This window comes from Seriola aureovittata, chromosome 18, assembly GCF_021018895.1.
Source record: "Seriola aureovittata isolate HTS-2021-v1 ecotype China chromosome 18, ASM2101889v1, whole genome shotgun sequence".
Taxonomy (NCBI): domain Eukaryota; kingdom Metazoa; phylum Chordata; class Actinopteri; order Carangiformes; family Carangidae; genus Seriola; species Seriola aureovittata.
In genome coordinates, this window is record NC_079381.1 from 19,894,863 (window position 1) to 19,915,137 (window position 20,275).

At 41.1% G+C, this 20,275-nt stretch overlaps 2 protein-coding genes across 6 annotated transcripts in view; both read left to right on the forward strand.

The window, feature by feature from the left end:
• erbin (erbb2 interacting protein) overlaps positions 1 to 8,394 on the forward strand; it is a 51,907-nt gene extending 43,513 nt beyond the window's left edge. Inside the window, exons 21-27 of one of the 2 annotated variants that reach the window (XM_056404071.1) lie at positions 44 to 1,568; positions 2,433 to 2,576; positions 3,974 to 4,030; positions 4,199 to 4,366; positions 4,822 to 4,914; positions 5,077 to 5,151; positions 5,263 to 8,394. In XM_056404071.1, coding sequence (XP_056260046.1) covers positions 44 to 1,568; positions 2,433 to 2,576; positions 3,974 to 4,030; positions 4,199 to 4,366; positions 4,822 to 4,914; positions 5,077 to 5,151; positions 5,263 to 5,370 — 2,170 coding nt within the window. In that variant the 3' untranslated portion in view covers positions 5,371 to 8,394. The remainder of the gene's footprint in view (positions 1 to 43; positions 1,569 to 2,432; positions 2,577 to 3,973; positions 4,031 to 4,198; positions 4,367 to 4,821; positions 4,915 to 5,076; positions 5,152 to 5,262) is intronic. The other variant, XM_056404072.1, reaches the window with a different exon arrangement.
• Positions 8,395 to 9,629: 1,235 nt separating this feature from the next.
• srek1 (splicing regulatory glutamine/lysine-rich protein 1) lies at positions 9,630 to 20,248 on the forward strand. Of its 4 annotated transcripts, none has more exons than XM_056403111.1 (11): positions 9,630 to 9,888; positions 10,040 to 10,173; positions 12,328 to 12,443; positions 12,536 to 12,682; positions 12,878 to 13,056; positions 13,180 to 13,310; positions 13,407 to 13,521; positions 13,623 to 13,727; positions 14,178 to 14,249; positions 14,438 to 14,552; positions 17,671 to 20,248. In XM_056403111.1, exons 1-11 carry the CDS (start codon positions 9,761 to 9,763, stop codon positions 17,833 to 17,835), a joined length of 1,407 nt encoding a protein of 468 aa, XP_056259086.1. In that variant the 5' UTR covers positions 9,630 to 9,760; the 3' UTR covers positions 17,836 to 20,248. The 4 variants fall into 4 exon arrangements, with proteins under 4 accessions (XP_056259086.1, XP_056259087.1, XP_056259088.1 ...); XM_056403112.1 differs by lacking the exon at positions 9,630 to 9,888 and adding an exon at positions 10,863 to 11,960; XM_056403113.1 differs by lacking the exons at positions 9,630 to 9,888; positions 10,040 to 10,173 and adding exons at positions 10,180 to 11,350; positions 11,839 to 11,960.
• Positions 20,249 to 20,275: the final 27 nt, after the last annotated feature.

Sequence of the window (20,275 nt, forward strand, 5' to 3'; positions counted from 1 at the left end):
CCTGCTGTGTACTACAAGTTCTTTTTTTTTTCCTACGTTTTAGGCAAGAAGATGAGAATATGAACCAGCCTAAAGACACCACCCCTCTCCTCCATAATGGTAATGGCTCTGAAACGTCTCTTCAAGCCCTTTTGAAAACCCAGCAGACCCCGCCAGAAAAACTGGGCGACTACGACCTGTCCATGGAAGCCAGATTGGCCTTCATTGAGAAGGGATTTAACAACGGCATGGAAAACACCTACACCAAGTGGGACCAGATCAATATGAACGTGTCCAAGCTGCCGACCGACAACATGGTTCAGCTGGATGAGCTGGGAAAAACCAAGAATGGTTCAGTGGCCCGGGATGACTTAGACAGCAAGCAGGGTTTTAGCAATGACAACCTGGAGCATTTACAGAATGGAAACCAGCAGGTCAGTGACTGCATCAATAGTCTGGGGAACAAAAGTCAAGCCATGAGAGTGGAGACATCTGCTGTGCATGTGGCCTCGACAGGCGTGACAGCCAGCAGTGACATGTCTCTGTCTCGCAGCACAGAGGAACTGTCTCCAGACAAAAGGTGCCATCCCCCACAGGTGATGAAGTCTCACAGCGTCAGCAACATAGAAACAGGGGGCATGAGGCTGTACTCCTTTGAAGGGGACGATGACTCCTATGATACGGCAGCAATGACGAGGATGGCAGGAGCCGGCCCGGGCCCAGGAGCTCAGGGCCAGAGCATAGTCAGGAGCAAGTCAGCCAGTCAGCTACTCAACGACCAGACTCTCCAGGTCTACCCCAGCTCCTCTGCATCTTCCTCAGACCTGCTCTCCTCCTCTAAGCCTCCTGCCAGCACCAGCAGATATCCAGCCTCCTCCAGCATGGCCATGGGCATCCCTCCTCCTCAGTACAACATACAGTACACAAGCAGTGCCATGCCAAAAGATGGCCTCTGGTCCCAGAGAACGCCCATGCCCCCGGAGCACCAAGGCTACCTCCCTCCTCCTCCTCCTCCTCCACACTCACTAGCCAACACCAACTACTCCAATCGTAATCAGGCGCCGCCGTACCCTCTACAGCCGCAGCAAAGGGGGCCTTCCATGGCTCCCAAACCCAGCGGCGACATGTGGGCTAAGGAGAGACTTCATTCTACTGGCAGCCAGCCGAGAAGCAGCACTCTGCAGAGGCAAAGCAGCACCACGTCCACGGCTTCCATGGGTGACCCCAGGCGCATGCAGGTGCCAGAGGGGGAATACATGACATACAGGGACATTCACACCCTCGCCAGGGGGCCGCTGGCGATGAGCCAGGCCATGCAGAGACCCCTGTCAGCTCGCACGTACAGCATCGATGTACCCGGAGCTTCCAGGCCTCTCGGCGCCAGGCCGCAACCCCACGAGCTTCCAGAGAGGACCATGTCTGTCTGCGATTTCAATTACCAGCACGGCAGCCCCAGCAAGAGGCCCAACACCAGGGTGAAGTCCGAGCACTCGCTCCTGGACGGCCCTGGACAGGTGGGAGGAGGAAGGGTGCCAGCAGACTGGAGAGACCAGGTGATGCGGCACATCGAGGCCAAGAAAATGGAGAAGGTATAAAAGTACTAAGATATAACTGCCAGCTTCCAGAACAATGAACTGTTAGTGTTTTTGTGCTGGATAACCCATGACCAGATCACTCTGAGGGAACCAACAGTATAAACATGCTCCTCCTCACACGCAATGTTGCTAAAATTACTTCATTAGTGCCAAAGACCATCACAGCATTATGTGAATAAGATTAAAATATATAAAAAGCTTTTCTTTAGTCCCTTTTTAAAGGATTGTTTCACCTACACAAATAGTAAAAAAACACACCTTCTCAGATCTTCATAGCTTTGCAGATAGCTTTGGTTTTATTTGTCTTGGTTTAAAAAAAAAAAAAATCTTTCTCTGACATTTGTGCCGCCAGCCTGAAACAATAAGACTCACAGCATTGAACAGTTACAGGTAAAGATTCAGCAGCAGAAACAACGACTCGGTTAATGTGAATAATCTTGAGGCCAAATATCAGCATTTTTGTTACTGGAACTACTTTCTACTGAAGAAATATTCCGTGCTGATGATAGTGTTGGGAGAATTATAGATGGAGAGAGATGTTCCTGAAATTTGTTAAATGTAATGTTTCAGTGTTTTGAGCACCACAAATGAAATTTAATTCACCTCTTATTGTTTAGACATCTCAAAACCAAAGCTACCTGTATGGATAAACACCATTACAGAACTGACCCTTTACGTGACGTTGCTTACTAACCCGTCTGTGTGCAAAATGCTTCTGATTCTCTGCATGTTTTGTCTGTTTATTCTGTGTAAACCTTTCTGTTGTGTCTTTTTATGTCATTCTCATTTGGTGGATTGCATGGCCACCGCTGACATGTCGGTTGGTGCTGGTTGTTCCATGTCGTCCGCTCTGTTCAGAACGCACTGTCTCGCTCCTATAATTCCAATACCGCTCCGCTGAGCTGGTCTCACTACGGCAGCTGTAGGGATATGCATGCCAGCCGAGGGTCTCTGGTCTTTAATGCCAGAGAGGGACAGCCCTACGGAGCTCTGGGCTTCTGTGTGAGTACTGTGAACTTGGTAGTTAGCTCCTGCAGCTCATACTAAGCCGGCGCGTCCAGATCATGCTAGTTTCACATCCTTTAGAAGAAAAGGGAATGTCTGTTTCCTTCTCTCCTTGACATTGGGAAGTGATCACTGACCCTCAGAGGTCATCTTTCACTTGTCCTGTTATAGACAAATGAAAGTATACATTATTTGTCACGACCAAACACCCCCTTCCTAGCACATGTGATGTTTTCTCAGAGTAGAAAATAGATGTATTCTAACAGGGTGTTTGTGTAGCTCCTTCTTGTTTAAGCCAAATAGACTTGTTTAAAAGGGGACCACTTGTTTTTTGTACCATCATCCACTTTGTTGAGTGGCTTCACTGCAGAATCAGAGACAAATGAGAGACTGCAGCAGATCTGCAGCTAAGTGAAACTACTTCCTCACAAAATTTACAAGCTGTGTGTAGCACACCTAATTTTATCTACAGCTCATCGTACTATGGAGAAAAAAAAAAAACGGGTTTGTCTGTTCAGTCAGAGTCTTGGATTTCCAGTGACACATTCACAGCAAGTCTGTGTTTCCTCTGCATCCCGCTGACAACAGAAAGTGTTACCCTAAGCTGTGATTTGACAAGCCTGTTCGCATAAATTAAGCTCTTTTTCATTAGGCTCAGTTTCTCTCTAAGGAAACCCTTCCTTGTTTTGCTCTTAAGTTGATAACCGGATATGTAATATAAGTGTTATATATGGTACAAAACGCCCCCTTTTAAACGTGCCAGCTTCTTTAACATCATAGCCATTATCCCTGTGCGTTCTCCCTCCACCCTGCCGCACTCCAATCATCCTGTGATTGTAACTAATCTCAGCAACCATGATTTCCTTTTCCTTTTTAACTGTGCTTCAAATCCTCACTTTGCTCCTTCATCATCTTCACTCCAACTTTCAATCACTTCAGAATCACCTCTCACTTTGTGTGTGGAGATGAAAACTGTGTTTGAGGATGGTAAGTGGTAGAAATCTGCATCTAAGTGATTTTTAGAAAGTGGTTTTTAGAAACTGTAGAGGAGGGTTTAAAAAGAAGATAGAGGTCTGAGTGTGTTGTGTAACCTCTTCCCCACTTGACATTTATGATTCACTTTATCTCCAACAGGCTAATACTCACAATTACATGCTGCTTAGTGTCTGAATAGAGGCTAAGCACAGTTTAATCTCAGCTTTTCATCATTTTAATCAGATTTCTCTCTTCTAAATCTACACCTCACTGCCTAATGTCATTACCCAACATGAAAAATGTTAATGTCACTATCTAATTGCGTGCCATGTCTGTTATCCTTTGTTGTAAATAGGTTTTAGTGAAGTGAGGTTTGGGTGCATTGTTTTTGTATTAATCATCAATTTCCTCTATTTCAGGATGATGTGTACAGTCCCCAAGGGCAGCAGAGCTACACCCTGGACCCCCACAGAAAAGTAGGTCTTGTACATGTAGGGGCAGATGTTTGGCTGCCGAGCAAAAAGACAAAAAGAGATTGTGAAATTCAAAACTCGCTGATTGTGAAATGACTCTCGGATCTGCGGGTTGCCAGAAAGTCCTGCAGAAACACGCTCCTTCATCGCTGTGTGCTTTCGTTTTCCCAGGTGCCTTTGATGAACGGTCAGATGGGCTCTTCTGGTCGTCCTCAGATGAGCCAGGCGCCCATGGCCCGCCACCCTTCCAGAGAGCAGCTCATTGATTACCTGATGCTCAAAGTCTCCCAGCAGCCCCAAGGGCCCCCACGCATCCCGCACGACTCGATGCAGCAAGAGGTTTGTATGAAATTACTTGTGGATACATGCGAGTTATCTGCTGCTACTTTTTGTATTTTATACATCTAGTATTTGATTGTACATATCATCTTTTATTTTACTATATTATTTATCTTTCTTAAGTATTTGGTTCTTCACATTTTGCAATTAGTTTTCTTTGCACCGTCCACTGCTGTGACACTGCAAATGTCCCCACTGTGGGACTAATGAAGGAATATCTTATGTTATCTTATCTTATCTTATCTTAGATGCTGAAAAGTGAATTTGAGGAAGTTAGGCTGTAAGAATCTGAATATCCTTTTGAGTCATTTAGTTTCATATACACATTATCTAGGAAGCCAGCTAAAGAAGTAATTTCTTGCTGTGGTTTTTCAAGTCTAATACAGGAGAATTGTGTAATTAACAATGAAATACTGTGAATAAACGTCTCATGAAAGTATGTGGGTGTGTTTCAGATGCGTGTGAAAGTGGAGAAGAATCCAGAGCTGGGTTTCAGTATATCAGGAGGAGTGGGAGGTCGAGGAAACCCATTTCGTCCAGATGACAATGTAAATTCACACCAGTGATTATATTTCTTAGTGAGCTGCGCTGAGTTCAGTCAATATCTGTTTGATTTTTACAGAAATCCTCATTTCCTGTTTGTTCATTTACCACAGATTTAAGAGTTGTTTGACTGCAGCTGATGATTTAAATATTTTGCATCATTTCAGGGTATATTTGTGACAAGGGTCCAGCCTGAGGGACCGGCATCCAAGATTCTTCAGCCTGGAGATAAAATTATCCAGGTATTCACAATATCACAAATATCACAAAGCTCTTTCCACAAAGTAAAAAATCTGCCGGGACGTTTTCATCAACCCTCTTTTCTTTTTTCTGTTTTCTTTTTTCCCCCACAGGCAAATGGATACAGCTTTGTGAATATCGATCATGGGAATGCAGTGTCCCTCCTCAAGACATTTCCAAACACTGTGGATTTGATTATCGTAAGAGAAATGCAAGCATAGACTCAACTGAAACTGACCTCCGAAGGGGTGGGGTGGGGGTGCTATGAGAGGAAAGAAGAAGAAGAAGAGAGACATTTATGTTGACTCTCATATTTTTATACACAGAAGAGGCTGATCTGTTGATACCTGTTGGGACTATTTATACTAGAGATCTTGGGAGCCTTGATTAAACGGGGAAAACCACTGAATGTAGTGGATCAAAGTGAGACAGCAACGAACATCTGCAAGTACGAGTCCTCAAAAGGCCATCACTGTGGTATATACAGTATATTTTTATACAAAAGAAGCTGAAGATATGACCTGCTCTGATGCAAATAATTACTGTGGTCTCTGTACAGATCATCTTTTCTTTTTTTTGTTTTCTTTTTTTTTAGTCCAAAACTCATAAATCCTTTGTCATAAATTGGGATTTATTTCTGCGGATAGACATGAATTGACCACTAGGGGGGCAGGGCTCCCTCTCTTCTGTCATCCACTCTGCCTTTCTTTCTTTTCTTTTGTTTTTTTTTTCCTTTTTTTTAATTTAAGATGTTGAAACGAGCGATCTTATGTGGAGGACAGTGTTATGTGCTTTTCATGTGGAGACGAATGTAGATAAAGGTGGTTTTTTTGATTTTGTTTTTTGGAGAGATTTTTTTCTCTATTTCTTCTTGCAAGATCAAAGAGGTTGAGAAGAGGACATCATCCACCCTCTGCTTCCATAAACCTGTGAAGACCCTCCAGCGTACAGACACCTGTCCTCAGTCCATCCCAGATATCCTCACAGCAACTCACCTGCTCAGCATATCACCTGGCCTGACCACTACCTGTGCTGTGTGGGGGAAAAAAAAAATCCTTCACAGTTTAAATGAATCACAGCTTTCAGATGTTGAAGAAATGCACTCTGCATGTGATCATTTAGTGAGACTGGAAAATGGAATGGAAATTCAGATATTTGGGGAACATGAGAGTAGAGAAGTGTATTTGCTCAGCCTTAATCTGCTTTGCCAGTCAGAAGCTTTTGCTTAAAGGAATAGTTCGACATTTGGGGAAATGCACTTATTCACTTCAAGGCAGATCATTAGAAGATTGAAACTACAGGTAGCAGCCGGTTAACTTAAAAGTTATCATATAGACAGGAAACTGTGGGTGTGGGGGGGGCAGCTAGCTTTGCTCTGTCAAAAGGTAACACAGTCGGTATGCTAGCATCTCTAAAATCCAGTAATTTAAAAAAATAAGCTAAGCCAACGAGCGATTATGCACATTTCCTAAAATGTAAAACTGTTCCTTTAAGCAGAGAAAGGTGTGAGTTGTGCTAGTTAACCAAAGCAAGTTTGGAAGTTGTGGACAGAAAGCAAAAGCAGGAGACGACTAAAGAAAGATATTCGAATAAGAACAGGTCAACGTTTTCACATGTTTTATTTTTAAGGGCTTCATCTCTCAGGCAGCCACTGATGAGATGAGTGTTTGTTTGTGTTTTAAGGGGTTTCGGCATCTGGCAGTTTTTAAGTTTTTACATGGGAAAAGACCACAGTTTGCCTTTTGTGTCTATACAAATGTTTTTTCATGCTTTTTACTCATCACTTTGGAGCAGCATCTCAGTCTTTTTGTTTGTTTTCTTTGCTGTACAGAGAATAGAGTTGGGAGAAGCAAGTTGTCAAGTGCCATAGACCTTGAACTGTTTGAATAGGGGAGGACCCCTGACCCCAGAACCCAAGCAATATTCACACATTCACAACCTTTGAGTACATTTGCAGCATAATGGCTTAGAAGCAATATTTAAAGCCTTTATTTTCATTCAGAAAAGCAACATCAGATAGCATTTTTTTTAAAAAAAGATACACAACCTTTTAGTAATCCCTGATGATTTTACATGATTTTTATATTGTGAAAAGAATCTTTTTTTTTTTTTTTTTTTTGGTAATGAAATGGCACAGGAAATATGTATGGTAGTGCTAAAGAAAAAAAAGATTTCTCTGCATTGTGTAAAGGTGAATGTTTGTGTCACTTTGCCCAAGGCTTTGTACTGTCTGTTGCTTCGAATACCACAACTCCTGGTGTTCATTTGTGCAAAAATAATCAAGTTACACTGTTGGAAAAACTAATCCAGTCACAGCTGCATCTCAGAACTGTGTCGGAGGGAAAATGTGTGTTTTAAAGCCAGTGTCGTCAAATTTTTACAGTTGCATGGAATCAGCCTGTTAATATTCATTCACTGGTAAATAACTCTTCAGTGAGACGTGTTTCCAAAACAAATGGAAATGAGAGAATTCACACACCAAGTAATGACCCCCATTAATTCCAGCAGTACATTTGCGACCACTGAATTGTTTGTACAATATATATAATAGGATTTTAATTTTTATCCCTTTTAATGACATTAGTCTTATTGTTTAAAGTTAGCTGTTGGAAAGTGAAGCTGTACCCTCAATTTTTAAACTGAATCTAAAATTGGTAAAAATTTTATTCAAATGACAATGTAATGAGCATTTTTCCCAAATGTTTTCACACACATGTTATATTTGACACGGATGAACTGTTGTTTATATTACTTGTTTTAATTCTGTTGGTGATATCTGTTGACTTTCCAAGAGTAGGGGGAAAAAATTTCTGGGGTAATGGTCACTTTATATTCATGGCAAAAAACGTGCAGTCTGACATTGTAGACAATCTAGGGAGATAAAACATGTTGTCACATTTTCTTCATCCATGTTGGTCTGTTTCTTACGCTCCCGTATTCTTATTTATTTAGCAGTCTTCTGTGGACTTTAGACCTTACTAATCAAATTGTAAATACTCTAAAAAAAAAAAATAAAAATTGAGAAAAGAGTTAACAATGGCATTAGTGACTTGCGATTGTAAAACCAGCAATAAATTGCAATGCAGAGGCACCTGTTTTAATGTATAGCTAGTATTTCTAAGGTTTCTCTGGAAACAGCCACAGTGAGATGATTGATATGCATTTATCCAACATTCCAGATTTTGTACATAATTACCTGTTTCTGAAGTAACCTGTGGAAAATAAACTAATGCTCTTTAACAACGGTTCTTTTTTTAATTATTATTTATTTTATTCTCTCAGTTTGGTGAAGGGATGATTACAAAACTGGAATGACCAGAAGAGTAAATAAATAACACAGTACGTACAAGAAGAAGAGTGTGTGTATTACACTGATACAGTAAATGAAATGTAGATTCTTATTATATTAAGAGTGCAGCACCAGTAATGCCACAGTCACCAGTTAATGTCCTCCTAACTGCGCTACTGCTCTGCCATACCCTGCAGTTCAGCCTGGCAGTCGATCCTGTAACACGCAGTTACTGGGTGTTGCCACAGGGAGGCACTGCAGGGGATTTGGTGAGGGAGAGACTGCTGGCAGGGAAACCATAAACATTCTGCTACACCTTTCACCTCTGGATGGTGTTCAGGCCTGTTGCAACAACTCGGAGAGGAAAGTGCCAACACTTACTATGACTACACACACAAATTCCACTGTCCCACAAACATAATGTTTATTTATTTATTTATTTTTAAGCTGGAGAAAGTTTTATCCATCCAGCACTTTACTTCAGACAGACAAGATAGTAAATTATGAAAGTTTCCACTGGTCTTAATAGAACATACTATACATACTTATACATACATACTGTAACAATGGAATTCAATAATGTGTTTTATGAATTATGTGCCATTGGCAGCATATAGCATATACAGAACAGGATGGGGCCAAGGATGTTGTAAGGAGTTTGCTAGTTTAGTCCAGTGATTCCCAACCTAGGGATTGGGCCCATCCAGAGGCTCACAAGATAAATCTGTGGGGTCGTAAGATGATTAATGAGAGAGGTGAGAAGAGAAAACAAAGTTCAGATACACTTATCTGTTTTTAGCTTATGGACTTTTTATTTATTTATTTAGATTTTTTTTTTTTAAATGAAGCTGTTAAGTTTAGAGGTGACATGTCTCCTGGGTTATAATGGATCAAAAGCCAAAACAAAGAGGCTGGGAACCACTGTTTTCATCTTTGAATAATGCATTTTATGCTTATTATATTTGTTTTGTGTGTAAAATCTTATATGAAAAAATTATTGGTAAACATTTATATCTTGTATGATAAATGTTAGGCAGTAAAAGTACAATGTTTCCCTCTGAAATGTGATGAAGCAGGTGTATAAAGTAGAAAATGGAAATACTCCCTGGGTAGTAATGTGCTGAGCAACACTGTAGGGGGCGGTAGTGCGACTCAACGTTTATTGTCCAACCCTGTTAAAAAAATACGAGGAAGCCAGTGATAGCTTTCTCTTCGCCCGCCTGGATGCTCTGTGTAATAGCACCGAGCTGGGTGACTGAGAAATAAATATTGTACGAATACTAATCTTAAATTATTGTCAACGTATTTATCAGTGTTTCACAATGAGCGGGATACCGGGGACCGCTGTCGTCCAGGTCACCAACCTGTCCTCGGCCGTGAGCAGCGAGCAGATGCGCACTCTGTTCGGTTTCCTGGGAGACATCGAGGAGCTGCGGCTCTACCCGCCCGAGTAAGCGCAACTTTCTGCGGCACAGCTAGCCAGGCAACACCGCGGATCTGCGGCCTTTCTGCGGCTCCACATTAGACATTAAAATTAAACAGTCGCGGGTGTAATAACTAACTAACCCGATTTTTTTCCTCTTTGTTTTTCTCTTTCACAGCAATGCCCCTCTGTCTTTCTCGTCCAAAGTGTGCTATATTAAGTACCGAGACCCTTCCAGTGTTGGTGTGGCGCAACATCTCACCAATACTGTTTTTATTGACAGAGCTTTGATAGTAGTGCCATGTGCAGAAGGTGAGTGCAGCCGGTTTCGTTCAAACACATAATAATGAAATGTCTGACTTGTCTCAGTGGACTTTCTATGGCCTGCTCCCCTTCAGTTCAGTCGTTTTGTTGTTTTTTGGATGAATTCTTGGGTTTTATTTTTCTTTTATTCACATGGAAAATTGGCAAGTTGTGCACTATTATTTGACACAGGTAACTGGTTGTATCACCTCACTAAATCCCTAGCTAGCTAATTTCCTATAGCGCCCAGCTAAGGTTTGTCTTTGGTGTCACATGGTGGTTTTATACAGAAAACATTAGAGCTATGGTGAGTGTTTTTCTTTGTTTTGTTTTTTTAAGCTGCAAGATACTGTATTTATAAAGTTAGCCTCACTGTAAAGACTGGATTCTCTGGAACAATTAGCTTGTGTATTTACCATAAGAAACTACCATTAATGTTACTTGTTTTATGGGAATTACTAAATAAATCCATGGCAACTCTAGCTAATTTAATCACCTTTCTCTCTTTCATTTTTGGTGCTCTGTTTCTTTAAATTTTCCCTCCCCTTTGGTGCCACTGTTGTTCCCATGTGTACAGTCAAAAATGATATCACCTCTAACTTGATGCTTTTTGTCCACGTGACTTGGTGCTGGATGGCTACTGAGTTTATTAATTTGGTTTTGTATGTTTTTTCTGTGTGATTATGTGTGCATATCAGATGACTAGACTGGCCCAGCTGTTACACTACACTAGCCTGAGTCAGGCATTGTTTTCCAAGCCACTATCCCCGATCGGGCCAACGCAGCCTTCAAGGGGGAATGTGACCAGGAGAATAGCCCGCTGAACCTTCCAAGATGGACACCTTGTCTCTTTTTATTTATTTTTCTTTTCTTTTGGTTTGTTTCCTTTCATACTTTCCCATGTTGTCCACTCTCTACTGTCTCTATCTAGAAACTACAGTATTGCTTATCTCTAGCGTTGTGTTTATATTTGTTATTTTGGTTTGTTGTTTTGATTATTGTCCAACCCCCACCCCCCTCTCTCTTTCTGCTACAGCTGCGGCTTGTGTGTGATTGAATTCTGTCCAGGTTGCTACGGCATACCGGTGGGATGTGTATCACACATGGGATGCTAGGAGGATCACTAACCCTTTACTCTCTTGTCTCCTTCTCCTGTTGATGTAGTGAGGGGCTAGACGTTATAAAAGTGAGACCCAGTAATAAAACCTTTACCTCATTTGAAGATAGAATCTTTAAAATTCTATTTGCACTTTTGATCTGGAGTGATTTAGGAGTTTTTCCCTCACATTACTACCCTACAGCTCTGATGTGGATGTTTAGTATTTAATAATAACACAGAATTTATCCATTTTACATCATTTCCTCTCTGAACCTGGAAATTCGTGACACATGCATTAATGTTTTGCGTCGTTATTTGTTTAGCACTAGGAAACTTGTCGCATTGCATAAATGGTCATTCATGCTCAGTGCCTCCAGCTATAATGAACTGAATTTGTAGTTATTTTGTCTCTTTTTAGTTGTACTTTACCCTTCTCCTTCAGCAGATTTTAACCCACAGTGGAATGAGCACAGTTCCTAAATTGGTTGTTTTTTATAGCTAAGTCTTGGCTAACATTTCCTACAGTTCTTAAAATTGTTGTTCTTTTCTGTATCTGATGTTCTGTGTGCTATTAGTGATGCAGCCATTGGGGTTGTCTTGTGTTGCACACCTTTCCAACACTGCGAAACGATCGCCCCACGGAAAAGCGCCCATGCTTGATATCGTATGGTTCATGACCAATATGTTTCCAGTACAGGTGACCCATGCATCAAAGTGTTGACTCATTCTCTGCATTGTGTTTTTTTTTTTTTTCTTTTTTTGATCTATGAAAAGAGACCAAGGACAAAATCAGTGTTCTTTTGTTTGTGAAAAAAAAAGTTAAGATTTTTGCACTTGATTGAAAATAATAATTCAGATTGACTGAGAAGAATAATGTAATAAAAGCAAAGTAAGGATGCTCGGTCTCCAGTATACCATGAGTAGACAGTAGCACACTTGTAGGCTGGATGGGGAAGTGTATGCTCTCTTTCTCTCTAGAATACAGTGGGCTAATTGTGCAGACATAGAGGAAACAGAGACGAGTCCCTCTATTGCCTTCACTAATATCTGCCTCTGTCCTGCAGGGAAAATCCCAGAGGAGGCCAAGGCCTTGTCACTTTTGGCACCTGCCACTCCAGTACCCAGTCTGATTCCTGGCGGGGGACTGCTACCAATCCCTACTCCAGCTCCGCTTCAGAATGTGAGTCAGCATCTTGTAACTCTCCTGTTGCCATGTCGTCCGTGTAATCCTCTGTCGTGTAAGTAAAACCAGTGTGTGTTTGCCACTTTCAGCTCAACCTTCCAGTAGTGAATCGGATGTCGGCCAGTCTTGACCCCGCAGCGTCAGTGCAGTCCCAGCCCCCCCTCATGGGGAATGTGGATCCCTCAAAAATCGATGAAATCAGGAGGACGGTCTATGTTGGCAACTTAAACTCACAGGTAACATGATGTTAAATCTACCAGATACACTCTTAAGGCTGTAACCTCCAACCTGTTTACTGGGGTTTAAGCAAACTGGAGGCAATCCTAATCAATCAGCAGCCCCAGTCTGGTTCAGACAGGAAATCAAACCTTTACATTCTGTACTTGCGAATGTTATGCATACATTTTTTTTGTGCATTTTATTTCCCACAGACCACCACAGCAGAGCAGCTGCTGGAGTTCTTCAAGCAGGTGGGAGATGTGAAGTTTGTGCGAATGGCCGGAGATGAGACGCAGCCGACACGTTTCGCCTTCGTAGAGTTTGTTGAGCAGGACTCCGTCGCCAGAGCCCTGACCTTCAATGGAGTCATGTTCGGGGACAGACCTCTGAAGTGTGTATTGTTTGTTCAAAGATTATTCTTCAGTCAAATCCTGCATCAGACATTTTAAATGGAAAAACCCATTTACTTAAAATAACTTGTTTGTGTCAGCTGACATTGTTTCATGTCTTTCAGGGTGAATCATTCCAATAACGCAATAGTGAAACCACCAGAGCTGACGCCACAGGCTGCTGCTAAGGAGCTAGAAAGTGTGATGAAGAGGGTGAGGGAGGCCCAGTCCACCATCGCTGCCGCCATAGAACCAGGTGACACATTTTCATTTGCTTTATGCATCGAGATTTAATGATAAAACAAAGAAGTTGTGTTGTATTCTGATGCTGAGTTTGCTGCTCTTGCTGTAGCGGACATAAAGACGCGATCGTCCAGCCGGTCCAGAAGGACTCGCAGGTCCCGCTCACGTTCCCGCTCCCGTTCACACTCGAGAACGCGCAGGAAAAGATCCCGATCGAAACACAGGTTCCCACTTAATACTTAAGCGTTTTCAGATTTCACTCTTGATGCTGTGATCATATGATGATAGTGACTTTTTTTTTTCTTCTTTCCTCATGTTGGAGTAGACCGTCGCAGAGGTCGTGGCCTGGGAATGACTCCCGCAGCTCCCGAAGCAGCCACAGGAGGCGCTCTCGCTCCAAAGACAGGAAACACAGTCGAAGTCGCTCTAGGTAACAAACAAACAACATATGAGGCATCAGTCTCCAAATGATCAGTTTTACTTTATAACAAGTCCAAATGCTGTTTAGTGGCCTGGGGCCAAACTGGCTGTGAGGCACCATCTGCTGCTGTCGTTTAATTTAAGATGCTACAGTCCTGCAATAATTTAGGTACTGTGTTATTAAGAAGACTAAATCTAAAACTAAACCACTCTGGTGCCATGGTGTTATTCCTGCACCTTGCAGTAGGGGTCACCAGGTTCTTAATAAGCCTAGTAGCTGCCTGAGATTGGCTCCTATTGACTGTAGTATCTACTAAACCTTATATGAGGTGTTTCATCTATAATACAGCAATGGATTTTGACCCCTAATATATTTTTCTTGACACACTGTTGCTTGTATTGTTTGTAGCTCACACTGTCTCCAAGACTGCACTTAATCCATTTAATGTGTTGTCGTCAGGGGCCACAGGAGGAGGAGTAAAGATCGATCCAGGAGCCCTCGGAGGAAAGCAAGATCACCCTCACTGAAAAGGTAAATCCATTAGATGTCATCCTGCTACACTGGTTTGAGATGTTCTGAAGCTCTGAGCCCTTTGAGGTTCCGGTGTTTGTCCTGTGATTTACTGTGTGCACAGTATATATCAGGGTTTAGGCTTATCTGGTGTCTTGAAGGTTGTTACTGGTTCTCACTGTCGCTTTGTTTACGTTGGTTTCTTTCAGGGGTAAGAAAGACAAGAGGAGGGAGCGCAGCAGGGAAAGAAAGGACCGCTCCACATCCAGGAAGAGGAGCCGCAAAGACGAGGACAGGATAAAGAGCAAGGCCAAGCCAGTGAAGGTAATTAAGGATAACACCGTGGGAAACCTCAGTGAAAAACACACACTTTGTTCTGATACTCGCTGATATAGAATCTGCTGATCGGTCTCTCCTCACCGAGTTGGAAAATAAAGCTGTCACACCACTGATAATATAATGAGCCGAGCTTTGTTGCTCTAAAACACTTGTCAGGCACGAGGAGGAAAATAAGGAATCTGGCAGTGTTGTAAAAAGCAGAGGAGTGGAAGGAGCTCCCTCCTTCAGCGTTTCCCTACTTTGGTCGGAGGAAGACATTATCAGTGACCTTGATTTCCTCTTTCCTGTGGCACAAGTGCTCGATACAACTGCCAGCTGATGCATTTTGTGAGCAATCTCCTTAATCATCGTCTTCGTTAATTATCAATAATGCCGTTGTATTTTACAGCACAGCTCAGTGGAGCATTTGAACAGTGAATTAAATACAAGTTTTTAAATTCAAAAAGTAAACTCAAATAATATGTCATTCAGAATGTTCTGCTCCTGCTTTGTCATTATTTAAAAAATATGGTGAAACACCTTTGAAAAGATAAATCGTAATTCTGTGCAACTTGCAGGTCTGGACATAAATTAGATGAGATGCGACACACGGGGCTCTTAAAGTAAAGCCTGTGTTATTTTTGCATCAATGAAAGAAAGACTGTAACCTGCAAACACACACGAATCAATTACACAAATGAAATGAGCTGCTATGGTCGTACTGGTCTTTATTAAAGAGTATCAGCAAACAGTATGTACAGTACGTTGTTGGATCAATCGTGTGTGCGGTCACTTAATTTCTGCTCCTCGCTAAAATATCTACAAACCAAAATAAGTAGTGAGTATAAAATATAATCTAGCGGATCGGTTGTAAATATTGCAAGAGAAGAATGGGAAAAGAGGTGTCAGCCAAAGTGCAGCAGCAGGCGCTTAATTTTCAGTTTGGAAGAAGGAGAAATTTTCAACACATCGAGGTAAGTAACATATTTTGCTGTGCAGTTCTTGTATAAAACAAAAAAGAGTGGACAGTGCTGAATGATGGAAACTGATAATTTTACACATTGCAGTGCAATTATCCAAACTGTACAGAAATTTAAAGAACGCCTGCAGAGCAGTGCGGAAAGTGTAGACAGTTGCAGTAATCAAATAAATAATCCTATAAATGTTTCAAAGGATGATAAGAATCTGAAAGAGAAAAAGAACTAGATCATGTCAAACCAGGAATGCCAGCAGTGAAGTTCATCCAGAAGCTCGGTCAGAAGGACGACCCTGCCCCTGATTTCCAAAATATCCTGCGTGTTATACCGTCCATAGTATCTACCACCTCAATTTTTAGAGGCATCATGATTCTGTCTTGAATAATTAAGAGTGTGCCATGTGTAACACACATAAATCAACAAACTTGTGTATGTAGCTTCAAGATCATATTTCTGTTAAATTATTCAGGCTTTTCAATGATAGATATTAATTATTATGCTGACATGAAAGTCATCTTTTTTAACTCTGAAAATATGATCAAATCAGATCTTATCACTGTTTCAGTTCAAATGTACCGACCTCTATTCAAACATCAGTTTGAGCGTATCGTTGACCAGCTGCCTGTCTGCACATCTCCGGTTTCCCGTCCACAAATAAATTGCCCCCCAGTAATCTTGTTTCTTTGCTGAATGTAGCTCCAGTATCAAACCACAATGAACGAACACCAACCTACTCCTCCTACTCTACTCCTTCTTTTACTGTGAAGATTGCACAGAGGTGATAGCCCCGAGAGGAAAGGTGTCACGTTTCAGATTTGTCACACTTGATCTTCCCTGGTGATAACAATCAGAAAACTCGTTCGCCATATGATGGCAGAACAATTGTTCTTCTCAGAAACTGCTGCAAACTTTGCAAAATGTTGCAGAAAGCTCAACGCCAGATCTGTTTTCTTTTTCTTTTCTTTTTTTTTTTAAAACAAACACCCCCCCCTTGTAGACAGTAGCTTAAAAATAGAGTATAGTAGTGTAAGCTTCCATAGTAACATCCTAATCGTCTGCTACAGCATAATTAATCAACCTATGCTATCCATCTCTACTGCCAGTGTTTCCCACTCAATACTTTTACCCAAAATATGACTAAATCCACTATACAATACATGAAGCTGCGGAGCTGACTAAGCTTCTAGTGGTTGTATATTGCCAATTGATTTTCCAGTGCGTCTTGGAGGTTTTCACCAAACTCTGTTGGAGTGGCCCAGACCTTAATAAAGTAGAGATGCTGTTGAATGACCTGAGTTTGAGCCGCTCAACACCAAACGTCCTAAAGAATACTTCTGAGCTGAAGCAGTTCTGTTGGAAGAAACGTCCGAGGTCTGATCAGCAGCTGCCAGAAGCTCTTGTGAGGTTATTGCCGCCAAGAGAAGTTCTACCCGTTATTAAATCCAAGAGTTCATACGTTCTTTCTCCAGCTGCACTGTGAATGTTTAATGTGTGTTTAACGAAGACACAAAAGATTATAATTGTTTTTGTGATATAAGCTTAATCACATTGTTTTTGTCTACCTTCGAGACTTAGATAAAGATCGGATCAGAGCTGAATCAAATAGATATGAAAATAATGTCATAAAATAAGAAGTGTCATTGATTTAATCGTCTTGAGTTCTGTCCCTAAGATCATGGTGAGAAATCCAGGAAACTTGCACCTTAACTTTCATAGTTACTTCACTAACCATGTACAGAATACTACTAGGCCTTTTAAGTATGGTCCTAGTTTTTCAGTTTTAGTTCAGCTCTAGTTAAGATTTCAGTTATGAATGCTTTTATTGTTTCTTATCTACCACAGAATGTCCTTACAGTGTTTGTTTTGCTTCTTGTGTGTTTTTTAAATTTGTACTTTTGCAATTTCCCTTTGGGATTAATCAAGTACTTCTAATCTATGAGTCTTTGCCCCAGATCTGTTGTTTATGAATTACTGTCATAATCAAACTAATCAGGTGTGAGCTTAAATTTAGCCATGGAAATGTAAAAATTAAACCAATTTCAAATTTTTATTTCCTTTCAAAATAATAAATATGTATCAAGTATTTTTCCTTTCACTCTTATTTTGGACAAGTTTTGTCTGACCGGGTTCGATCGTTGTTCTTTCAGGTGGGAAGGGACTACGACAGAGAAAAGGACGACTATGAAAGTGACAGAGAGGACTCAGCAACACCCAGTGAGGACATGACACTATCACCCTGCGTCCAGCACAACGGCAGCTATGTGACTCACAGTAAGGAGGATGCCACTGTGGGTGCAGACAGCACCAAGTGACTGCTACGAGATTATAGAAACTAAATCCTGATCTATCAAACGATCTCAACACCCATTGCGTGCGTATAAATTCATAAACACAGGAAAACCACTTACAGCATTTTGTTTTTTCCCATCATCATCATCATCATCATCATCGTCATCTCCTGTGGTGCAATCTTATTTTTGTTCAATATCCTTTTGATAAAGAACCATCTTGGCAACATGGATCCTGTAATTTGGCTCATTGTCAGTGTCCCAACTAAAGAGGAAGTGAGCACTGTGGAGGTGGCCCCACGTCTTCTGTTTAACAGGCCAGTCGAAGATGCTGGGACTTTTAATGTAACACAGCAATACAAGACAGAAAGTACCGAACAGTGGAATCGGCGCCTGAACAACAACTGATGAGAATCAAGTCGGTTTGTTTCAAGGCAACTGAACTGGGCTGCATGATACTGTACATATTCTCCAGTGTCCTCCAATAGTTTATGTTGAAGAACTCAAGCACTTGTCTTGTTTCCATGGAGATACTAAAGCGCTAGACATCTGGACCAGCGGTTCAGAAACATGCGCGGGCCATAACCAGCTGCTGAGCATCGTCACAGTCTGTCACCACAGGATCAATAATGTATCTTAGAAAAGTCATTTAAAAAAAAAAAAAAAAAAAAAAAAAAAAGTCGAGGCAGAACCAAGCAGAAGTCCCACAGGAAGAGTTTGTACTGAGAACTGCGTTTTAACTTCAGATTTTAAAAAGACCAAAATGTTTCCCTCCATTCCTCCAGTGACATCGTGACTGTACGCTTTAATAGTCAAAAAGCTTTATAAGCCTCTGAGAATGTCATTGTTTATGTCAAAGTATGTAAGACATAAAATATGTTTTTGTCCGAATATTGCAAAAATCAATATACTGCAACAATCTGCATTAACGGTAATAAATACTCTTAAATTATGTCTGCAGTGGTTTTCAGTGGTAGAGAGACCTAATCATTATTACCACTCAAGGCCTCCATACCTGTGGTGTATGAGAATCAGTGGAAAAGTAGAGCTGTAAAATAATCAGAGGTATCACAAAAGCAAAAAGGAGCAGAGCTGTTGAGTGCAGACACGTGGTTAAAACAATTAATCTTCGCTCCACTGTACAAGCAAAAACAGAACAGAAAACAGGCCGGGGCTGGCAGTTACTCGGGATTGCATCACATTTCAAGTTTTGCACACTTCCTCAGGCAGCATTTAAGTGTTATAAATCTAACACATTTGAAACTTCAGTAAAACTTTATTATCCGGTCACGTCGATCTGTATCGGCTTCTGCCTGGCTGCGATTTCAGTCTGGGGAGTGGATTAAGAGCAGCAGAGTTTGATTTTAAAGAAATTCTTTAATATTCTGTAATTGTAAGTGTCTTTAGAGCCTCCACTTGAATCATAGGTTTCTTATATGGCCTTTCATATATCATATAGCAACTGTTTTCAGAGACGGTAGAGCTGCCCAGACAAGTACGTGATACTGTCTGTGGTATCGGTTGCATTTGTCAAAACGTCACAAATATGTATTGGAAAATGACAAAGATTATGATGTTATCCAGGACCCTCCAGTTAAAACAACGTTCTTTTACCAACTCAACCAGTTTTCTTTTATTAGGCAGCTGAAATATTCCTTAAAAAGGAAGACATTTATTTTATGACACAGTGGGGTCACAGTGAGGGTGTGTCGCGTCTAAGTGTTGTACTAATTTTGCTGCTGTGACCTTGGTGTGGTTGAGACGGCAACTTCCTGTATTCCGTTTGCTTATTTGAGTGAAGCAAATGGTATATTACATGTTTAATACATTAAATACATGTTAGTACATGTTCAGGGTCTAATAAAAATGGTGGGAAAACAGCGATTTCTTTTGTTACTGAAATGCTCATATGCCTTTTGTGTGCTGTTGAAGGAAAATTATAACTACAAGGTCTCTGAAAGACTTTATTTCCTGTTTTGCACCATTTTCCTCCATCTGGGAACTGCCATGTGCTGCAATATGTATGGTCATTTGGTCAACATGAACACATGGTTTTATTTCCTGTTTATGTCCTGTACATGTACTTGCTTTTTTTTTTCTTCTTTTTTATATATATATTTTTCTGATTGCTAGATGTTGCAACAAGATCACAATGAATCATGTTCTTTCTCCTGTTATTGTTGTAATGCTGTGAGAGAAAAAAACTATTAACTGTTTTATAGCTACAAAACAGTCCTATACTGTAAAATGATGGTGGTGTGCAGAATGTCTGTCGGCTCATATTTCTGGAGGAAGTTAAGATGCTCATAAAGTCTAAAGCGGCTGAACAAGATATGTCAGAGGTCAACGTACTGCTCGTAAGCACAGAAGGGTCAAAAAGTGCCTAGACATAGATTGTACAGAATATTCTAATAAAATACGGAGACTTATTGACAGATGCTACCGTGAATTTATTGTTATGGAT

Excerpts from the sequence above, each read along its gene's own strand:
- srek1 (XM_056403111.1), top strand. The coding sequence starts at position 9,761 with ATGAGCGGGATACCGGGGACCGCTGTCGTCCAGGTCACCAACCTGTCC. Across the intron at positions 10,174-12,327 it reads AGTAGTGCCATGTGCAGAAG|GGAAAATCCCAGAGGAGGCC; the intron begins GTGAGTGCAGCC and ends TCTGTCCTGCAG. Across the intron at positions 13,522-13,622 it reads AGATCCCGATCGAAACACAG|ACCGTCGCAGAGGTCGTGGC; the intron begins GTTCCCACTTAA and ends ATGTTGGAGTAG.